Raw genomic sequence first — 16,919 nt, 5'->3', positions numbered from 1 at the left:
CTCACAAGACCTAAAATTTGCTCAGCGGCAATTTTTTTGGAGGGAACATTGCCCACCTCATCTCTCAATTTTCTTGAACACCTGTCATATTTTAACTCAATATGCTTTATTGGCATGGCAATTTGAAATTCACTGAGGGCATATCTTTCCGTCCCTCCCATTCTCCCTATTAACTAACACCCTTCCTTTCTCCAAATCATCCTCCTTCCCTCCCTGACCTACCTGGCTTGGGGGAGGGAGAAAGTGGGAGAGCGGAAGAGAGGAAGTTGAGTGAGAGAAACACAAACAAAATGGCTTCCCCCAGGCATAACCAAACGATCGCCAACCACATGCCGGCGGAATCAGACCACCAAAGGGGAGCCTGCTGGGCAAGCAATCACAAATCGGCTTTGTAGATGACATTTCCCATTTTGTTTTGTTTGGCATATGAAACTTAATGAATATATGAGATCATTGCACACTCCTCTCTCATGAGCAATTTTAAGAAGACCAAAACATTAAAATAGTGGCATTTATTACAAACTTGATTCAAATAAATAATCAACACATCCTGGTCTTCAATCTGGACCATCGGCTGATTCTGGTCTGTTAGTGCCAGGCTAGAGCTTGAGGGAGTAGCCCAGGAGGGAGTAGCCCTCCTATTGATATGAACAGAGAAAGAAACGTCATTGCCATGACAACTGGTACCACGTCTCATGGCCTCTTTCTTTTTGGGGTCTTTCCAGGTTTTCCTAAGAGGGCTGGTGTGTATGAGCGTGGACACACTCGCACACGGTTGCACACACGCAGAAACACACACACCACAAACGTGGACAAACACACAAAACACGAACACGGACAGACACAAAACACAGCAACACGGACACACACACACAATTAGGCTAAAGATACCCACAGTAGGAAGTGGAGTGCCATTTTTCAGTTCATTAGAATGAATGAGAGAGATTGGGAGGTACACTATGTGGACACCTGCTCATCGAACATCTCATTCCAAAAACATGGTGATTACTATGGAGTTTGTCCCCCCTTTGCTACTATAACAGCCTCCACTCGTCTGGGAAGGTTTTCCACTAGATGTTGAAACATTGCTGTGGAGACTTGCTTCCATTCAGCCACAAGAGCATTAGTGAGGTCGGGCACTAATGCAGTCGGCGTTCCAATTCCTCCCAAAGGTGTTCCATGGGATTGAGGTCAGGGCTCTGTGCAGGCCAGTTAAGTTCTTCCACACAAACCATTTCTGTATGGACCTCACTTTGTACATGGGGGCAGTGTCATGCTGAAACAGGAAAGGACCGGTCATGTTGCTCATAGACATTTCCACTTCACAATAACAGCACTTACAGTTGACTGGGGCATCTCTAGCAGGGCAGAAAGTCACTGAGCTCTTCAGTACGGGCCATTCTACTGTCAATGTTTGTCTATGGAGATTGCATGGCTGTGTGCTCGATTTTACATACCAGTCATCAACGGATATGGCTGAAATAGGATTGTGCACATAGTTTTGACAATGTAGTGTAGGTGGGCCATTAGAATAATTAACTGAGTGAAGCTGCATGGTGTATTAAACAGTGAATCATTGATGGACCTCCTCACACACGCACGTGTGTGTGTGCATCTGCTGCCCAGAAGTCATTCAGAGGATTCGTCCAGGGTAGAGATGAGGAAGTGTGTGTGTGTGTGTGTGTGTGTGTATGTGTATATAATGGTGGTGGGGGCGCATGTATACTGAACAAAAATATTAACGCAAGATGCAACAATTCTACTGAGTTACAGTTCATATAAGGAAATCAGTCAATTTAAATAAATTCATTACACCCTAATCTATGGATTTCAGGGTGGGCTAAGGCCCACCCACTTGGGAGCCAAGCCCACTCACTGGGGAGCCAGGTCCAGCAAATCAGGCTTTATTACAGACAGAAATAAGCTTTTTGTGTATATGGAATATTTCTGGGATCTTTTATTTAAATTCATGAAATATGGGACCAACACTTCACATGTTGTGTTTATATTTTTGTTCATTATAGATGACATCACCAAAATGACAGAGGGAGAGAGGCATGTGGGGACCTGTTAGATAATCGCCATGGCTTAATGACACACACAAAGAGTGACACGGGAAAAAATTCACTGTGTGTGTGTGTGTGTGTGTGTGTGTGTGTGTATATGTGAGAGAAAGAATGTGAACAATCTAGGAAAATAAGGGTGGAATCCTACCCAGGCATTAGAATAAAGTTTGGGAATGTCACAATGTCACCACTCTGGAGAGGAATTCCCAAACATGGGACAAGGGAGGAGGGAGGAGGGGGAAAGGGCAGAGGAATGGACGGCAGCTATCATTTTGACTGGGAATGAGCCCATTCATTCAAGAAATTAAAGAAATTACTAATTGAAAGTGAATGGACACGTTCCACCTTGTTATTAAAATACGCTAGGAAAGTGTAAACAAACTCGTACCAGCTCGTGAATTTTTGGAGGCATGAAACCTCCATATTGTGACGACCCTCCCACTCTGTCTGCTGTATTTTCTCTCTTTGCTCTTGTTCCTTATTAGGATGCCAGTGGGCGGAGTTGGAAGGGTCGTCAGCTACATGGGAAACACCTGGGCTTGGGTGTGTCCCAGGATAAATGGACATCTTCCACAGTCATTGGGGAGACTCTCTCCATGCAGACACCTTGTTTTTGGTTGTGCTAGCTAATAAATATATATTTTTTATACTCCTTGTCTCCACGTTGTCTCCCTTTTGTTGCGAACTCTGAGCCGGTTCGTAACAATATGTTGTGTTGTTTTATAGGCATTCATGCCTATATAATTGCCCCTTGTGAAAAAATTAAAGGCTTTAAATTGTTATAAAAAGTAAAAACCATAATAAAAATCTGAATTGTTTACCATTTACCAACATCTTAAATTTTTTCCTCGCGAAAACCTTTTCCATTCAACTTTTTCACCCTGGAAGCTTTATCTGGACATGATTCTACAGGACATCCACCAGCCGAAGGTAAGCAGTAACATTAACACTATGCCATCTAATTGCATCGCTGTAATCATAATATACAGGAAAACTATCGCTTTATGGTGAGGATAGCTGTGCTGCAAGCCCAGCTTCAGATGCAATTCTTAGGGAAAGGTAATTTACTTGAAGGAAAGGATGAAACAGCATCTGTGCCACCAGTAATTACAGACAGTAGTATAAATCCCCTCGCACAGTCCCCGCAGCCGGACAATTTTCTCAAGGCTTCTGGAAGGAAATGCTGCTCAAACGGTGTTGCTCATTCAGCCAAGAGAAACTTTCAACCGGTTCTACCCATTAACCTCTCTGGGCTAACCTACTCAACAGCCAGTGGAATCCCGTGGCGCGATATTCAAATACCTTAGAAATGCTATTACTTCAATTTCTCAAACATATGACTATTTTACAGCATTTTAAAGACAAGACTCTCGTTAATCTAACCACACTGTCTGATTTCAAAAATGCTTTACAACGAAAGCAAAACATTAGATTATGTCAGCAGAGTACCCAGCCAGAAATAATCAGACACCCATTTTTCAAGCTAGCATATAATGTCACAAAAAACAAAACCACAGCTAAATGCAGCACTAACCTTTGATGATCTTCATCAGATGACACTCCTAGGACATTATGTTATACAATACATGCATGTTTTGTTCAATCAAGTTCATATTTATATCAAAAACCAGCTTTTTACATTAGCATGTGACTAGCATGTGACTAGCATTCCCACCGAACACTTCCGGTGAATTTACTAAATTACTCACGATAAACGTTCACAAAAAACATAACAATTATTTTAAGAATTATAGGTACAGAACTCCTTTATGCAATCGCGGTGTCCGATTTTAAAATAGCTTTTCGGTGAAAGCACATTTTGCAATATTCTGAGTAGATAGCCCGGCCATCACAGGCTAGCTATTTTGACACCCACCAAGTGTGGTACTCACCAAACTCAGATTCACTATAAGAAAAATTGGATTACCTTTGCTGTTCTTCGTCAGAATGCACTCCCAGGACTTCTACTTCAATAACAAATGTTGGTTTGGTTCCAAATAATCCATAGTTATATCCAAATAGCGGCGTTTTGTTCGTGCGTTCAAGACACTATCCGAAGGGTAAAGAAGGGTGACACGCCCAGTGCGTTTCGTGACAAAGAAAATAAAAATATTCCATTACCGTACTTCGAAGCATGTCAAACGCTGTTTAAAATCAAATTTGATGAGATTTTTCTCGTAAAAAAGCGATAATATTCCGACCGGGAAACCCTGTTTTCATTCAAAGACGAAAAAATAAAAACATGGAGTCGTCTCGTGCACACGCCCCCAGTCTCATTGTTCTCAGATCGACCACTATCCAAATGCGCTACTGTTTTTCAGCCATGGCCTGCAAAGTCATCATTCAACGTTCTGGCGCCTTCTGAGAGCCTATGGGAGCGTTAGAAAATGTCACGTTATGCCAGAGATCCCCTGTTTTGGATAGAGATGATCAAGAAGGCCAAGAAATAGTCAGAGAGAGCGCTTCCTGTTTGGAATCTTCTCAGGTTTTGGCCTTCCAAATGAGTTCTGTTATACTCACAGACACCATTCAAACAGTTTTAGAAACTTTAGAGTGTTTTCTATCCAAATCAAACAATTATATGCATATTCTAGTTACTGGGCAGGAGTAGTAACCAGATTAAATCGGGTACGTTTTTTATCCGGCCGTGCAAATACTGCCCCCTATCCCCAACAGTTTATGCGAGTCAGCGTCAGAGGCCGAGCCTTCTCTGGTCTCTCCTCCACCCGTTGCGGGGTCTGAGACGCCGAAGCCTCCCACCATTAGCTCTGACAAAATGAAAACCCTAGTCATTGGCGACTCCATTACCCGCATTAGACTTAAAAATAATCATCCAGCGAGGGTGCAGGGCTACCAACGTAAAGGCTAATCTAAAGAGGGTGCTGGCTATGGTTAAAACTGGCGAGTGTAGAGAGTATAGGGATATTGTTATCTATGTTGGCACCAACGCTGTTCGGATGAAACAGTCAGACGTCACCAAGCACAACATAGCGTGTAAACTAGCTAGAAAGATATCGGCATCGAGTAATTGTCTCTGGCCCCCTCCCAGTTAGGGGGAGTGATGAGCAGAGACTTACAACTCAATCGCTGGTAGAAAACTGTTTTCTGATCATCCCAAAATATATAATTTTTAGATAATTGGCCCTCTTTCTGGGACTAATCCATAAACAGGTCCAAGCCTGGCCTGCTGAGGGGTGACAGACTCCATCCTAGCTGGAAGGGTGCTCTCATTTTATCTATGAACATAGACAGGGCTCTATCTCCTCTAGCTCCACAATGAGATAGGGTGCAGGCCAGGCAGCAGGCTGTTAGCCAGCCTGCCAGCTTAGTGGAGTCTGCTACTAGCACAGTCAGTGTAATCAGCTCAGCTATCCCCATTGAGACCGTGTCTGTGCCTCGATCTAGGTTGGGCAAAACTAAACATGGCAGTGTTCGCTTTAGCAATCTCACTAGAATAAAGACCTCCTCCATTCCTGTCATTATTGAAAGAGATTGTGATATCTCACACCTCAAAATAGGGCTACTTAATGTTAGATCCCTCACTTCCAAGGCAGTTATAGTCAATGAACTAATCACTGATCATAATCTTGATGTGACTGGCCTGACTGAAAAATGGCTTAAACCTGATGAATTTGCTGTGTTAAATGAGGCCTCTCCTTCTGTAAACACTAGTGACCATATCCCAGAGCAGTTTTGCTAACATTTACGAGAGCAAATTTCAATATTAAAAAAGAAAAATTGCTGCATTTTCGTCTTTTGAGCTTCTCGTCATGAAATCTCTACAGCCTATTCAATCACTTTCTATAGCTACTGTTTACAGGCCTCCTGGGTCGTATATATCGTTCCTGACTGAGTTCCTATCGGACCTTGTAGTCATGGCAGATAATATTTACATTTTTGGTAACTTTAATATTCACATGGAAAAGTCCACAGACCCACTCCAAAAGCCTTTCGGAGCCATCATCGACTCAGCGGGTTTTGTCCAACATGTCTCTGGACCTACTCACTGCCACAGTCATACCCTGGACCTCGTTTTGTCCTGTGGAATAAATATTGTAGATCTAAATATTTATCCTCATAATCCTGGACTATCGGACCACCATATTATGTTTGCAATCGCAACAAATAATCTTCTTAGACCCCAACCAAGGATCATCAAAAGCTGTGCTATAAATTCTCGGACAACCCAACGATTCCTAGATGCCCTTGCAGACTCCCCCCCACCTACCCAAGGACATCAGAGTACAAAAATGTGATAACCAACTAACTGAGGAACAAAAATGTACCTTGCGTAATAGTGTAGATGCAGTTGCACCCCTTAAAACAAAAAACATTTGTCACAAGAAACTAGCTCCCTGGTATACAGAAAACACTCAAGCCCTGAACCAAGCTTCCAGAAAATTGGAACGGAATTGGTGCTCCAACTGGAAGCCTTCTGACTAGCTTGGAAAGACAGTGCCATGCAATATCAAAGAGCCCTCACTGCTGCTCGATCCTATTTTTCCAAAACTAATTGAAGAGAATAAGAACAACCCAACATTTATTTTTGATACTGTCGCAAAGCTAACTAAAAAGCAGCATTCCCCAAGAAAGAATGGCTTTCACTTCAGCAGTGATGAATTTATGAACTTCTTCCATGAAAAGATCATTAGAAAGAAAATTACGGACTCCTCTTTGAACCGGCATATTTCTCCAAAGCTCAGATGTCCTGAGTCTGCACAAGCCTGTACAGGTCCCTGTCAAGGTCCTAGGATCAAGGGAGACACAAGTTTTTTTAATCCAATATCTCTTGGCACATTCATGAAAATAGTCATGGCCTGTAAACCTTCAAGCTACATACTAGACCCTATTCCAACTAAACTACTGAAAGAGCTGCATCCTGTGCTTGGCCCTCTTATGTTGAACATAATAAATGGCTCTCTATCCACCGGATGTGTACCAAACTCACTAAAAGTGGCAGTAATAAAGCCTCTCTTGAAAAAGTCAAACCTTGACCAAGAAAATGTAAAAAAATTAAATCAGCCAATATCAAATTTCCCAATCCTCTAAAATGTCTTTGAAAAAGCTGTTGCTCAGTAACTCACTGCCTAATGCATATGAAACGCTTCAGTCTGGTTTTAGACCCCAGACTGCACTCGTGAAGGTGGTAAATTACCTTTTAATGGCGTCAGACCAAGGCTCTGCATCTGTCCTTGTGCTCCTAGACCTTAGTGCTGCTTTTGACACCATCGATCACCATATCATTTGGAAAGATTGGAAACCCTAATTGGTCTACACGGCCAAGTTCTTGCCTGGTTTAGAGCTTATCTGTCGGAAAGATATCAGTTCGTCTTTCTGAATGGTTTGTCCTCTGACAAATCAATTTTAAGTTTCAAGAATATTTCAAGGACAGCTTTTTTCCATCTTCGTAACATTGCAAAAATCAGAAACTTTTTGTCCAAAAATGATACAGAAAAGTTAATTCATGCTTTTGTCACTTCTAGACTAGACTACTGCAATGCTCTACTTTCCCGGCAACCCTTAATAAGGAACAAAATAAACTTCAGTTAGTGCTAAACACGGCTGCTAGAATCTTGACTAGAACCAAAAAATGTGATCATATTACTCCAGTGCTAGCCTCTGCACTGGCTTCCTGTTAAGGCTAGGGCTGATTTCAAGTTTTTACTGCTAACCTACAAAGCATTACATGGGCTTGATCCTATCTATCGTTCCGATTTGGTCCTGCCATACATTCTAAAACATACGCCTCCTTATTGGCCATGTACTCTTATAATCTCCACCTGGCACAGCCAGAAGAGGACTGACCACCCCTCAGAGCCTGGTTCCTCTCTAGATTTCTTCCTAGGTTCTTGTCTTTCTAGGGAGTTTTTCCTAGCCACAATGCTTCTACATCTGCATTGCTTGCTGTTTGTGGCTTTTGGCTGGGTTTCTGTATAGCACGCTGATGTAGAAAGTACTTTATATATAAATGTGATTGATTGAAACATGTATGGGCACACATTGTTATGATGATTTACAGAAGTGACAAAAGTCACTCAGTGGTACACTTACCAATGTTTGGATGGTTTAGAATCTTCATTATTCTGACTTCTCGGAAGAGCTGAAAAGAAAGGAAGTTGAGAAGATGTGAGATTTTCTTTCCTGCAGACATTTAGAAGAACAGGTACATCACTGGTGACATTCTCTGGTTGTTCGAGGGATAGTATAGGCCAATATTGGACACTAAAACTAAAGTATGTACTTTAATACAGGCTTCCACACATACTCTAACACACACAAACACATGACTTTTTTCATTGTTATTGGTAACTTCCACTCCCCCCCATACCGCCCCTAAAACAATCTCATTTCCCACAAGTTACTTCCACATGAAAGCCCAGAACAACACAGACAGACAGAGGCGGACAGAGAGAGACGGACAGAGAGCCTCCCAACTCTCCCAGACTATGACTTCCTGGTGAATTTGAAAAACACTTACTCTGCCTTTCTTTCCCTCTCCCTCTTTTCCTTTCCCTCTCTCCCTCACTCTTTTTCTGTCATGAATGAATGAGCAGGACAGTCTCTCGTTCTAGTAGCCGCCCATTGTGATGCTTATTGGACCATGGGGTCTCAGATGACCTTTTGACCCCGATCTCTCGTCATTGCCCTCGGACGTAGATGATCTGATTGGCCGGTTATCAGCCGTGGTCTCCCACGCAAGGCGGTAAGGCCTACCCTTGGTATCCCTCTACCACTCCATCTATTCACCTCTCTCCCTAAGAGAATACATTCAATGTCACCAAAAATGATTGGGTCCCCTAGGAAACACTTATCAATTTTGTTTCCTACCCTGTCACAATAACTCCTCCCTGGGATTTTAATTTGTTGTCAAACAACACTGTGCCCACTATTATACTCTAACTATATAATTAGAATAATCATTATATTTCCATGATGCCAACAGTTCACCAAAGTGTTTTGGTCTAAATCACAAGTCAAATCGCAATTGCAACATTTGGTAAAAAATAAGGCCTACAACTGTGGAAATTATCTCAAATGAGTGCAGGAAATGCAGAAATTTACAAAAGTGCTGAAAATAATTTCAGGTTGAATTGAACAGTATAAAACAATTAGAATGGAGAAAGACTCATTGAAATCAATTAGAATGTAAGTGTTGCCACCCTAGGATCACTCACTACTCATAAAGCACATGTAGAACTTTTAATATTCAAAAACTAAAAATACCGTCAATTCTTTATTTATTTAAACACTTTGATATGATATTTTGGCCATGTCGCCCAGCCCTAATCTCTCTGTATCTCCAACCATCGCTTTTGCTGCAACTTCCCTTCCAATCCATTTCTTCCTCTCCACTCCATCCATCTCTCCTACCCTTCAGGCAGGTGGCATAAATAGGGGCTGAGCCCTCAGCACGCTGAATCATAAAGTAAGAGTGTATGCCTTGGTGTGTTATAAGAGTATGTTATGTGTGTGCCTGTGTATCAAGTAAGTGTGTGTGTGCTTGTGAGTTGAGCCTGAGTGCATGCGTGTGTGTGTGTGCAAGTGTTGTGCATTGACTTCTGAGTACTGGGAGGGGTTCACTATCTCTGAGTGCTCTGACTCATGGCTGGTAGCTCAGAATAGATCCCTGACAAAAACGGGCCATTATCTCCTGCGTCACAGGTACGTACGCGCATACATTGACTCAATGACCCACACAACCAACTTACTGAAGCATGTGTGCACAAACACACAGCTTCACTGACACACACACACACACAAAATGGTTTCACACGTGCCTCTTTCTTTGCTTTTTTTTAGCTTCGTCTTGCCAGTGATCATTCTCTGACCATGCCTGCAACTGATGTGAAAACATAAGAATGTGGACCCTCAATCATTGAAACCCACCCTAGTAAATAAGAGATGTTGGGGTATGTAATGTTTTTAAACATTCCTTTAAGTGAGGGAAAGATTATTTGGCAGAACTTTATTCCACAGGACACCATTTAACCACAATTGACTTCCTGGTAAAGTAAGACATCAGAATTGTAGCTCAGCAATGTATCTGAGATAAATACATGGTTTTGAAACATGAATGAGAACAGAGTTTGGAGATCTCCCTGCCTAGAATAAATCCCCTGGGTCATGATCATTAGGCACCAAACGCTATAAAACATTCTGATTAGGGTATCCACCCACTTTGCCCAGAGTGGGTAAAAACCTGTTTTGGTGATGAAATTACAATACCTTATGTTATAAAATACATTTTACCATGATAAATATGAGTATTAATGTTCTGAATAGTTCAGTGTGGTCTTTAACATATTATTAACATTATATATTTTTTTTAAGTCAGATTTCATAACATAATACATCCGATAATAAGCAGAGCTTTGTTGAAACCTGCGATGGGACAGGTTTCTCGTAATAACTTGAGGATTTTACATTTTGTGGTCTTCGTCTTCAATGTTGTTTCAGCGGGTCGCAGAAAGCAAAATGACCATGACACGAGCTGAATTAAATGTATAAGGCTTTGAAAATAAAGTGTTTTATACACTCATTGAGCCGTTGATATTTCACAGAAAAATGCTTGTTTTTGTGAAACATGATCGAAAAATAAGACATTTAGAATATGAAAAGTGTATACTTAAATATGAAAATACATGTCATGTCTCAAAATCGATATCCATCTTACCTCTATATTGTTTTATATACTGTAGATTTCAAGAAAAAAGATGACAAGTTCAATGGGAAAGTGAGCCTGTCAGGTAGGCAGTGAACCTAATTCTTGCACAAAATCCAGTCTAGATTTTTGACCACTTTTTCTTTTTATCTGGTGTCCTGGTAATCTGTCTGTGAATGTTAACCAGTTTATTGGTCTTACTGACATCAGCTACGGAGAGCGCGATCATACAGTCGTCCGGAACAGCTGGTACTCTCATGCGTGGTTCAGTGTTGCATGCCTTGAAGCAAACATAGAAGGTACTTAGCTCATCTGGTAGGCTCGCGTCACTGGGCAGCACGCTGCTGGGTTTCCCTTTGTAATCCGTGATAGTTTTCAATCTGTCACATCAGATGAGCGTCAGAGCCGGTGTAGTAGGATTCCTTTAGCTCAGTGTGGATGTTGCCTGTAAGCCGTGGTTTCTGGTTGGAATATGTACGTACGGTCACTATGGGTAGACGCAGTCAGTGCAATCCCGGAACATACTCCAGTCCGTGCTTGCGAAACAGGTCTGTAACTTAGCATCCGCTTATTCGGACCACTTCCTCTTTGAGTTTTTGCTTTTAAGCAGGAATCAGGAGGATAGAGTTATGGTCAGATTTGGCAAATGGAGGTCGAAGGAGAGCTTTGTATGCGTTTGTGTATGTGGAGTAACGATGATGTAAATTTTTTTCGCCTCTAGTTGCACAGGTGACATTCTGGTAGAAATTAGGTAAAAACAGATTTCAGTTTCCCTGCATTAAAATCACCGAACACTAGGAGTGCCGCTTCTGGATGAGCATTTGCTTGTTTATCCATTGCAGCGCCATACAAACTTTTTAGAGAGAGGCAACTCAAAAATAGATTCACACATGGTCTTAAAAGTTAGATTGGGAGTAGTGACTATCAGGACTGTACAGCAGTGATGTAAGTCAGTCCTGTGTTCACTGTTCCCTACCTGCCTGTGAGTCTATCTGTGAAGTAAACAAACAGGCAACATACATGCTCATCATTTTCATACAACATACAGACACCAACTGCCCCCCCACCCACTGCTCAAAGGTTGTACTTATTTGCTTTATTAAAACCAGCGGCTCATCTGTGTGAGCGAGGTTGGTTGATGATTGGCAGCGCTCTCTTTTCCTGGAAGAGAGAGGGGAAAAAGTGTTCACCACTGACGATTCTTGGGAAAGAGGGATTGAGTGAGGGACGGAGCCAGGGAGCGAGAGAGAGGGAGTGAGTATGTTCCCTTCTCAAACTCCCACAGAAGTGAGTGGCAGAACAGTAGACAGTACTGAACACACACACAGTTCATGTCAGTATTAAACCTGAGAATCTGCTTAAGACAGGAGCACACACACTTAACATTCTCTCCAACACACACACAATTCTCTCTTTTGTCACACACACACACACACACACACACACACACACACACACACACACACACACACACACACACACACACACACACACACACACACACACACACACGACCTGTGAGCAACAGCAGGAGTGTTGATACAGGGAGCCACTTTACCATAATAAACATTTTATGGATGATCTGAACAGTCAGCCCACACAGGTCTCTGTTGCATGGGGAGGTATCTCTCCCTGTGTGTATGTCTGCTCCACATCTGTCAGCTAGTATAGGTAACTGCATTCAAGTATTTACCGGTATATGCACGTCTGCCTGACGTGTGTGTGTGTGTGTGGTGCCTGTGGGGCAGTGGCAGCAGCATCCTGTGTTTCACCATGACACAGCTGTTCAGTGGGAGAGGGAGAGAGATGTGAGTACTGAATAATTCACTCTACTCATGTGGATCAACACACACACAAGCAGACATGCATCCAAATGGCATGCAGACGAATCACACGCACAGTAAGTGTAAAAGAAAATGTCAAACGGTACTATCACTGCAATACCATGAAGAAAATTTGTAATGGGAAAACAATCCTCACACAAAAAACGGACGTGGTTTGTGTATGAAAAGCGGCACACCATATGGCAAAGAATCACGAAGATGGAAGGAGATAACAGCTGCCGTTACAACTTACATCTGCAAAGACATGGCCCCAATTTACACGGACGAGAAACGGGGGTTTCGCGAGTTGGTGCCAACACTCGACCCAAGGTACCAAATGCAAATTGATATGTGACACGTATTAATGCCAAAATAACATGCAAAACAGGCAAGCCCCAAAAATATATATATACATTTTAGGCCTACATTTATTTTGTTTGAAACTATAGTTGAACTGTTTTCTATTTACCTTTTTAGATTTTATACATTCATATTTTATATTTTGTTACATGCTTAATTGAAAATTTGCACAAAGGTTCTAAATAAAAGGAGAAATAATCAAATATGAGTAAGTACCTTTTTATTTGTTGAGTTTAATTCAAAATGTAATAAGAAATAGGCCTTTACATGTGGTCATTTTATATAAACTATTTATTCATTGAATTTACAGAAAATGTGCTATATGTGATATGTATCGTTATCTGGATATGAGATTTTGGCCATATCGCCCAGCCCTATGCTCAGCTAACGATTAATAAATGAGGCCCATTGACGCAACCCTGCATGGATATCACAGAATAGGTTTTAAAATAAATAGAGCTACAAATATGATGCATATGAATGCTCTCTCTCTCACACACACAAACACACAGAGCAGTCTCAGTGGAGGAGACAGGTTGACCCTGGAGAAAACACACATTGCAAGCTTTTCCTTCATATCAGCCACATACATTCACAGCAGAAAAAGTTGATCAATATAAGAGCTGAGGTTAACGAGACAATCTGAGGCAGAGCTGTAAATGTTTGTTCCAGCCTAGTACTAAACAAATCAACTAAGCATCAAGCCCTTTATTTGTTTAATAGGGTGTGCTAATGGGGTGTGTTCATCAATTATGTGCAACGGCTGAGGACCTGGTTTCTGAGGACTGGGTTGGGATCTATACTAGTAAACACTGATCTAGATGGTGTGGGAGCAGGGCTAGAGGTGGTTTGAGTTGGCTAGAGATTACAGGTTGAGCCCTGGCCCTAGTTCAACAGGTCAGGATGAGCTATCAACTAGTGGGGACTAGGCAATGGGTTAGTGTTTTGTGCTAAACAGAGGTATCCACATAGAATGGTAGACAGACAGACAGACACAAATGCATTCAAAACACACAAGAGACACACACATTCCTTTACAGGCACAGCAATCAATATGGCATGCTAGGCTACTTGGCCACTGGCCCACTTTCCACAACCCCCATTAATGTGTTTGCCTCTACAGCTTCATCCCTGTTTTTCACATGCATACATTTATTGCTCTGTTCACACACACGGCAGCAATACTGTTCCCTCCTTGTACATACCTTCCTGTTTGTCACATGCGCACACACACACACACACCATTTCCTGCCTCCTGTGAGTTAGGCCCTAGTGTTGTGAGTCTGAGGCGTTCCCCTCCGCCGTTGTCATAACGCTGCTGCTAGTACCACCACTACTGCTAGTAACCCCTGTGTTTGTGAGGAACAAGTCAAGACTCACTATGTGTAAGAGAGAGGGTGGGTGGAGCGAGGAGGGAAGGAAGGAGAGAAGGGGGTGAGATTGATAGAGATGGGGAGAGAGAATGGTGGAAAGAGAGGGGGGAGAGATAGCGAGAGGAAGACCAAAAGGGAGAGAGAATGGAAGGGTTATTTGGAGTGATAAAGAAGAAAGGAGAGAAAGAAAAGATAACAAAGACATAAGTCTCAATGTCTATTGCGGTTCCTCTTTGCTACACCCCTATGCTGACCTCAATATATCCCTCAGTCGCTCTCCTATACTCTCTTTTTCTGTCTCTCCCTCCATTACAATATCCCTTCCATACCGTCTTTTGTCACAATTTCTCTCCCACTCTCCTTTTCTCCCTCCATCACCTGTTCTTTTGTGGGCAGGACCACAATGTTTCTTATCATCAAACTATAGCTACAGCACAAATATTTGGAAAGCTACTATTGTTAAGCTTTCACAATCATATCTGTACATTATGTTTACATAACAAAACAGAATTTAGAAGGAAGTTATATAACCACCATGGTTTAACCCAGAGCTTTGGTGCAACATGAGGTCTAATGAATTTCCAATGCAGCCAATTCAGGAAGATAATATAAATTAGCTTTTTAAATAAAACAAGGAAACAAATGGGCGATTTTTCAACTGATTTGAAAACCCCTGTCTCCTGTACTCCGGAAATTCAGTTGGTTCTAGAAAATGTATCCTCCATATTTATTCCTCTGGCAGATAAACACGCCTCTTTTAAACAATTCCGTCAAAGATAGATCGAACCCTTGGTTTTCTTCTGCATTATCTGAGCTCATTCAGAGGAGAAATCAGACCAGAGCCAAAGCAAGAAAAACTGACAGTAGTGGACTGGAAATCTTTCAGACAATTGAGAAACCGATGTACTCTCTCGATTAAGAAAGCTAAATCAAGCTACTTTTTTAAGCTCTCAGACTCTGCTGGTGATCCTTCAAACATTTGGAAAACACTAAATGCATTGAAGCGTAAAAATGATGCTATTAAATCAAAATGATCTTGGCAGGCTTTTTATCTGATAGAAATGGTGGTGTAGTTGACTCTGGTCAGCCAATCGACTACTCTTACCTAATGGTTAAACTTCTAGAGAATCTTTGTTTTCTCGCTAAAAAGTAGAAAGCAGACTATTCATTCGACATTCCTAAAAATCGGTCCTAGACTACTGCGACATCACCTACAGTTGAAGTCGGAAGTTTACATACACCTTAGCCAAATGCATTTAAACTCAGTTTTTCACAATTCCTGACATTTAATCCTAGTAAAAATTCCCTGTCTTAGGTCAGTTAGGATCACTACTTTATTTTAAGAATGTGAAATGTCAGACTAATAGTAGAGAGAATTATTTATTTCAGCTTTTATTTCTTTCATCACATTCCCAGTGGGTCAGAAGTTTACATACACTCAATTAGTATTTGTTAGCATTGCCTTTAAATTGTTTAACTTGGGTCAAACGTTTCAGGTAGCCTTCCACAAGCTTCCCACAATAAGTTGGGTGAATTTTGGCCCATTCCTCCTGACAGAGCTGATGTAACCGAGTCAAGTTTGTAGGCCTCCTTGCTCGCACACGCTTTTTCAGTTCTGCCCACAAATTTTCTATAGGATTGAGGTCAGGGCTTTGTGATGGCCACTCCAATACCTTGACTTTGTTGTCCTTAAGCCATTTTGCCACAACTTTGGAAGTATGCTTGGGGTAATTGTCCATTTGGAAGACCCATTTGTGACCAAGCTTTAACTTCCTGATTGATGTGGCTCAGTTGGTAGAGCATGGTGTTTGCAACGCCAGCATGGTGTGTGCAACACCAGGGTTGTGGGTTCGATTCCCACGGGGGGCCAGTACAAAAAATAAATGTGTGATATGAAATGTATGCATTTACTACTGTAAGATGCTCTGGATAAGAGAGTCTGCTAAATGACTAAAATGTAAATGTATGTTGCTTCAATATACCCACATAATTATCTTTCCTCATGATGCCATCTGTTTTGTGAAGTGCACCAGTGCCTCCTGCAGCAAAGCACCCCACAACATGATGCTGTCACCCCCGTGCTTCACGGTTGGGATGGTGTTCTCCGGCTTGCAAGCCTCCCCCTTTTTCCTCCAAACATAACGATGGTCATTATGGCCAAACAGTTCTATTTTTGTTTCATCAGACCAGAGGACATTTCTCCAAAAAGTACGATTTTTGTCTCCATGTGTACTTGTAAACCGTAGTCTGACTTTTTTATGGCGGTATTGGAGCAGTAGTTTCTTCCTTGCTGAGCGGCCTTTCAGGTTATGTCGGGCTCGTTTTACTGTGTATAAAGACACTTTTGTACCTGTTTCCTCCAGCATCTCCACAAGGTCCTTTTCTTTTATTCTGGGATTGACTTTCACTTTTCGCAACAAAGTACATTCATCTCTAGGAGACATAACGCATCTCCTTCCTGAGCGGTATGAAGGCTGCGTGGTCCAATGGTGTTTATACTTACGTGCGATTGTTTGTACAGATGAACGTGGGACCTTCAGGCATTTGGAAATTGCTTCCAAGGATGAACCAGACTTGTGGAGGTCTTGGCTGATTTCTTTTGATTTTCCCATGATGTTAAGCAAAGAGGCCCTGA

General features: G+C 41.9%; 1 protein-coding gene across 10 annotated transcripts in view; it reads right to left on the bottom strand.

Moving 5' to 3' along the window:
* Positions 1 to 16,919, bottom strand: part of LOC115195396 (MAP/microtubule affinity-regulating kinase 3) — a 110,987-nt gene that overhangs the window by 55,535 nt on the left and 38,533 nt on the right. For all 10 annotated transcript variants that reach the window (XM_029755218.1, XM_029755250.1, XM_029755226.1 and 7 more), the window contains exon 4: positions 8,118 to 8,166. In XM_029755218.1, coding sequence (XP_029611078.1) covers positions 8,118 to 8,166 — 49 coding nt within the window. The remainder of the gene's footprint in view (positions 1 to 8,117; positions 8,167 to 16,919) is intronic.

The sequence above is a fragment of the Salmo trutta genome, chromosome 1, assembly GCF_901001165.1.
Source record: "Salmo trutta chromosome 1, fSalTru1.1, whole genome shotgun sequence".
NCBI classification, from domain to species: Eukaryota; Metazoa; Chordata; class Actinopteri; order Salmoniformes; family Salmonidae; genus Salmo; species Salmo trutta.
The sequence above is the reverse complement of the archived record's forward strand: the minus strand, read 5'-3'. Positions and strand labels throughout refer to the sequence as shown.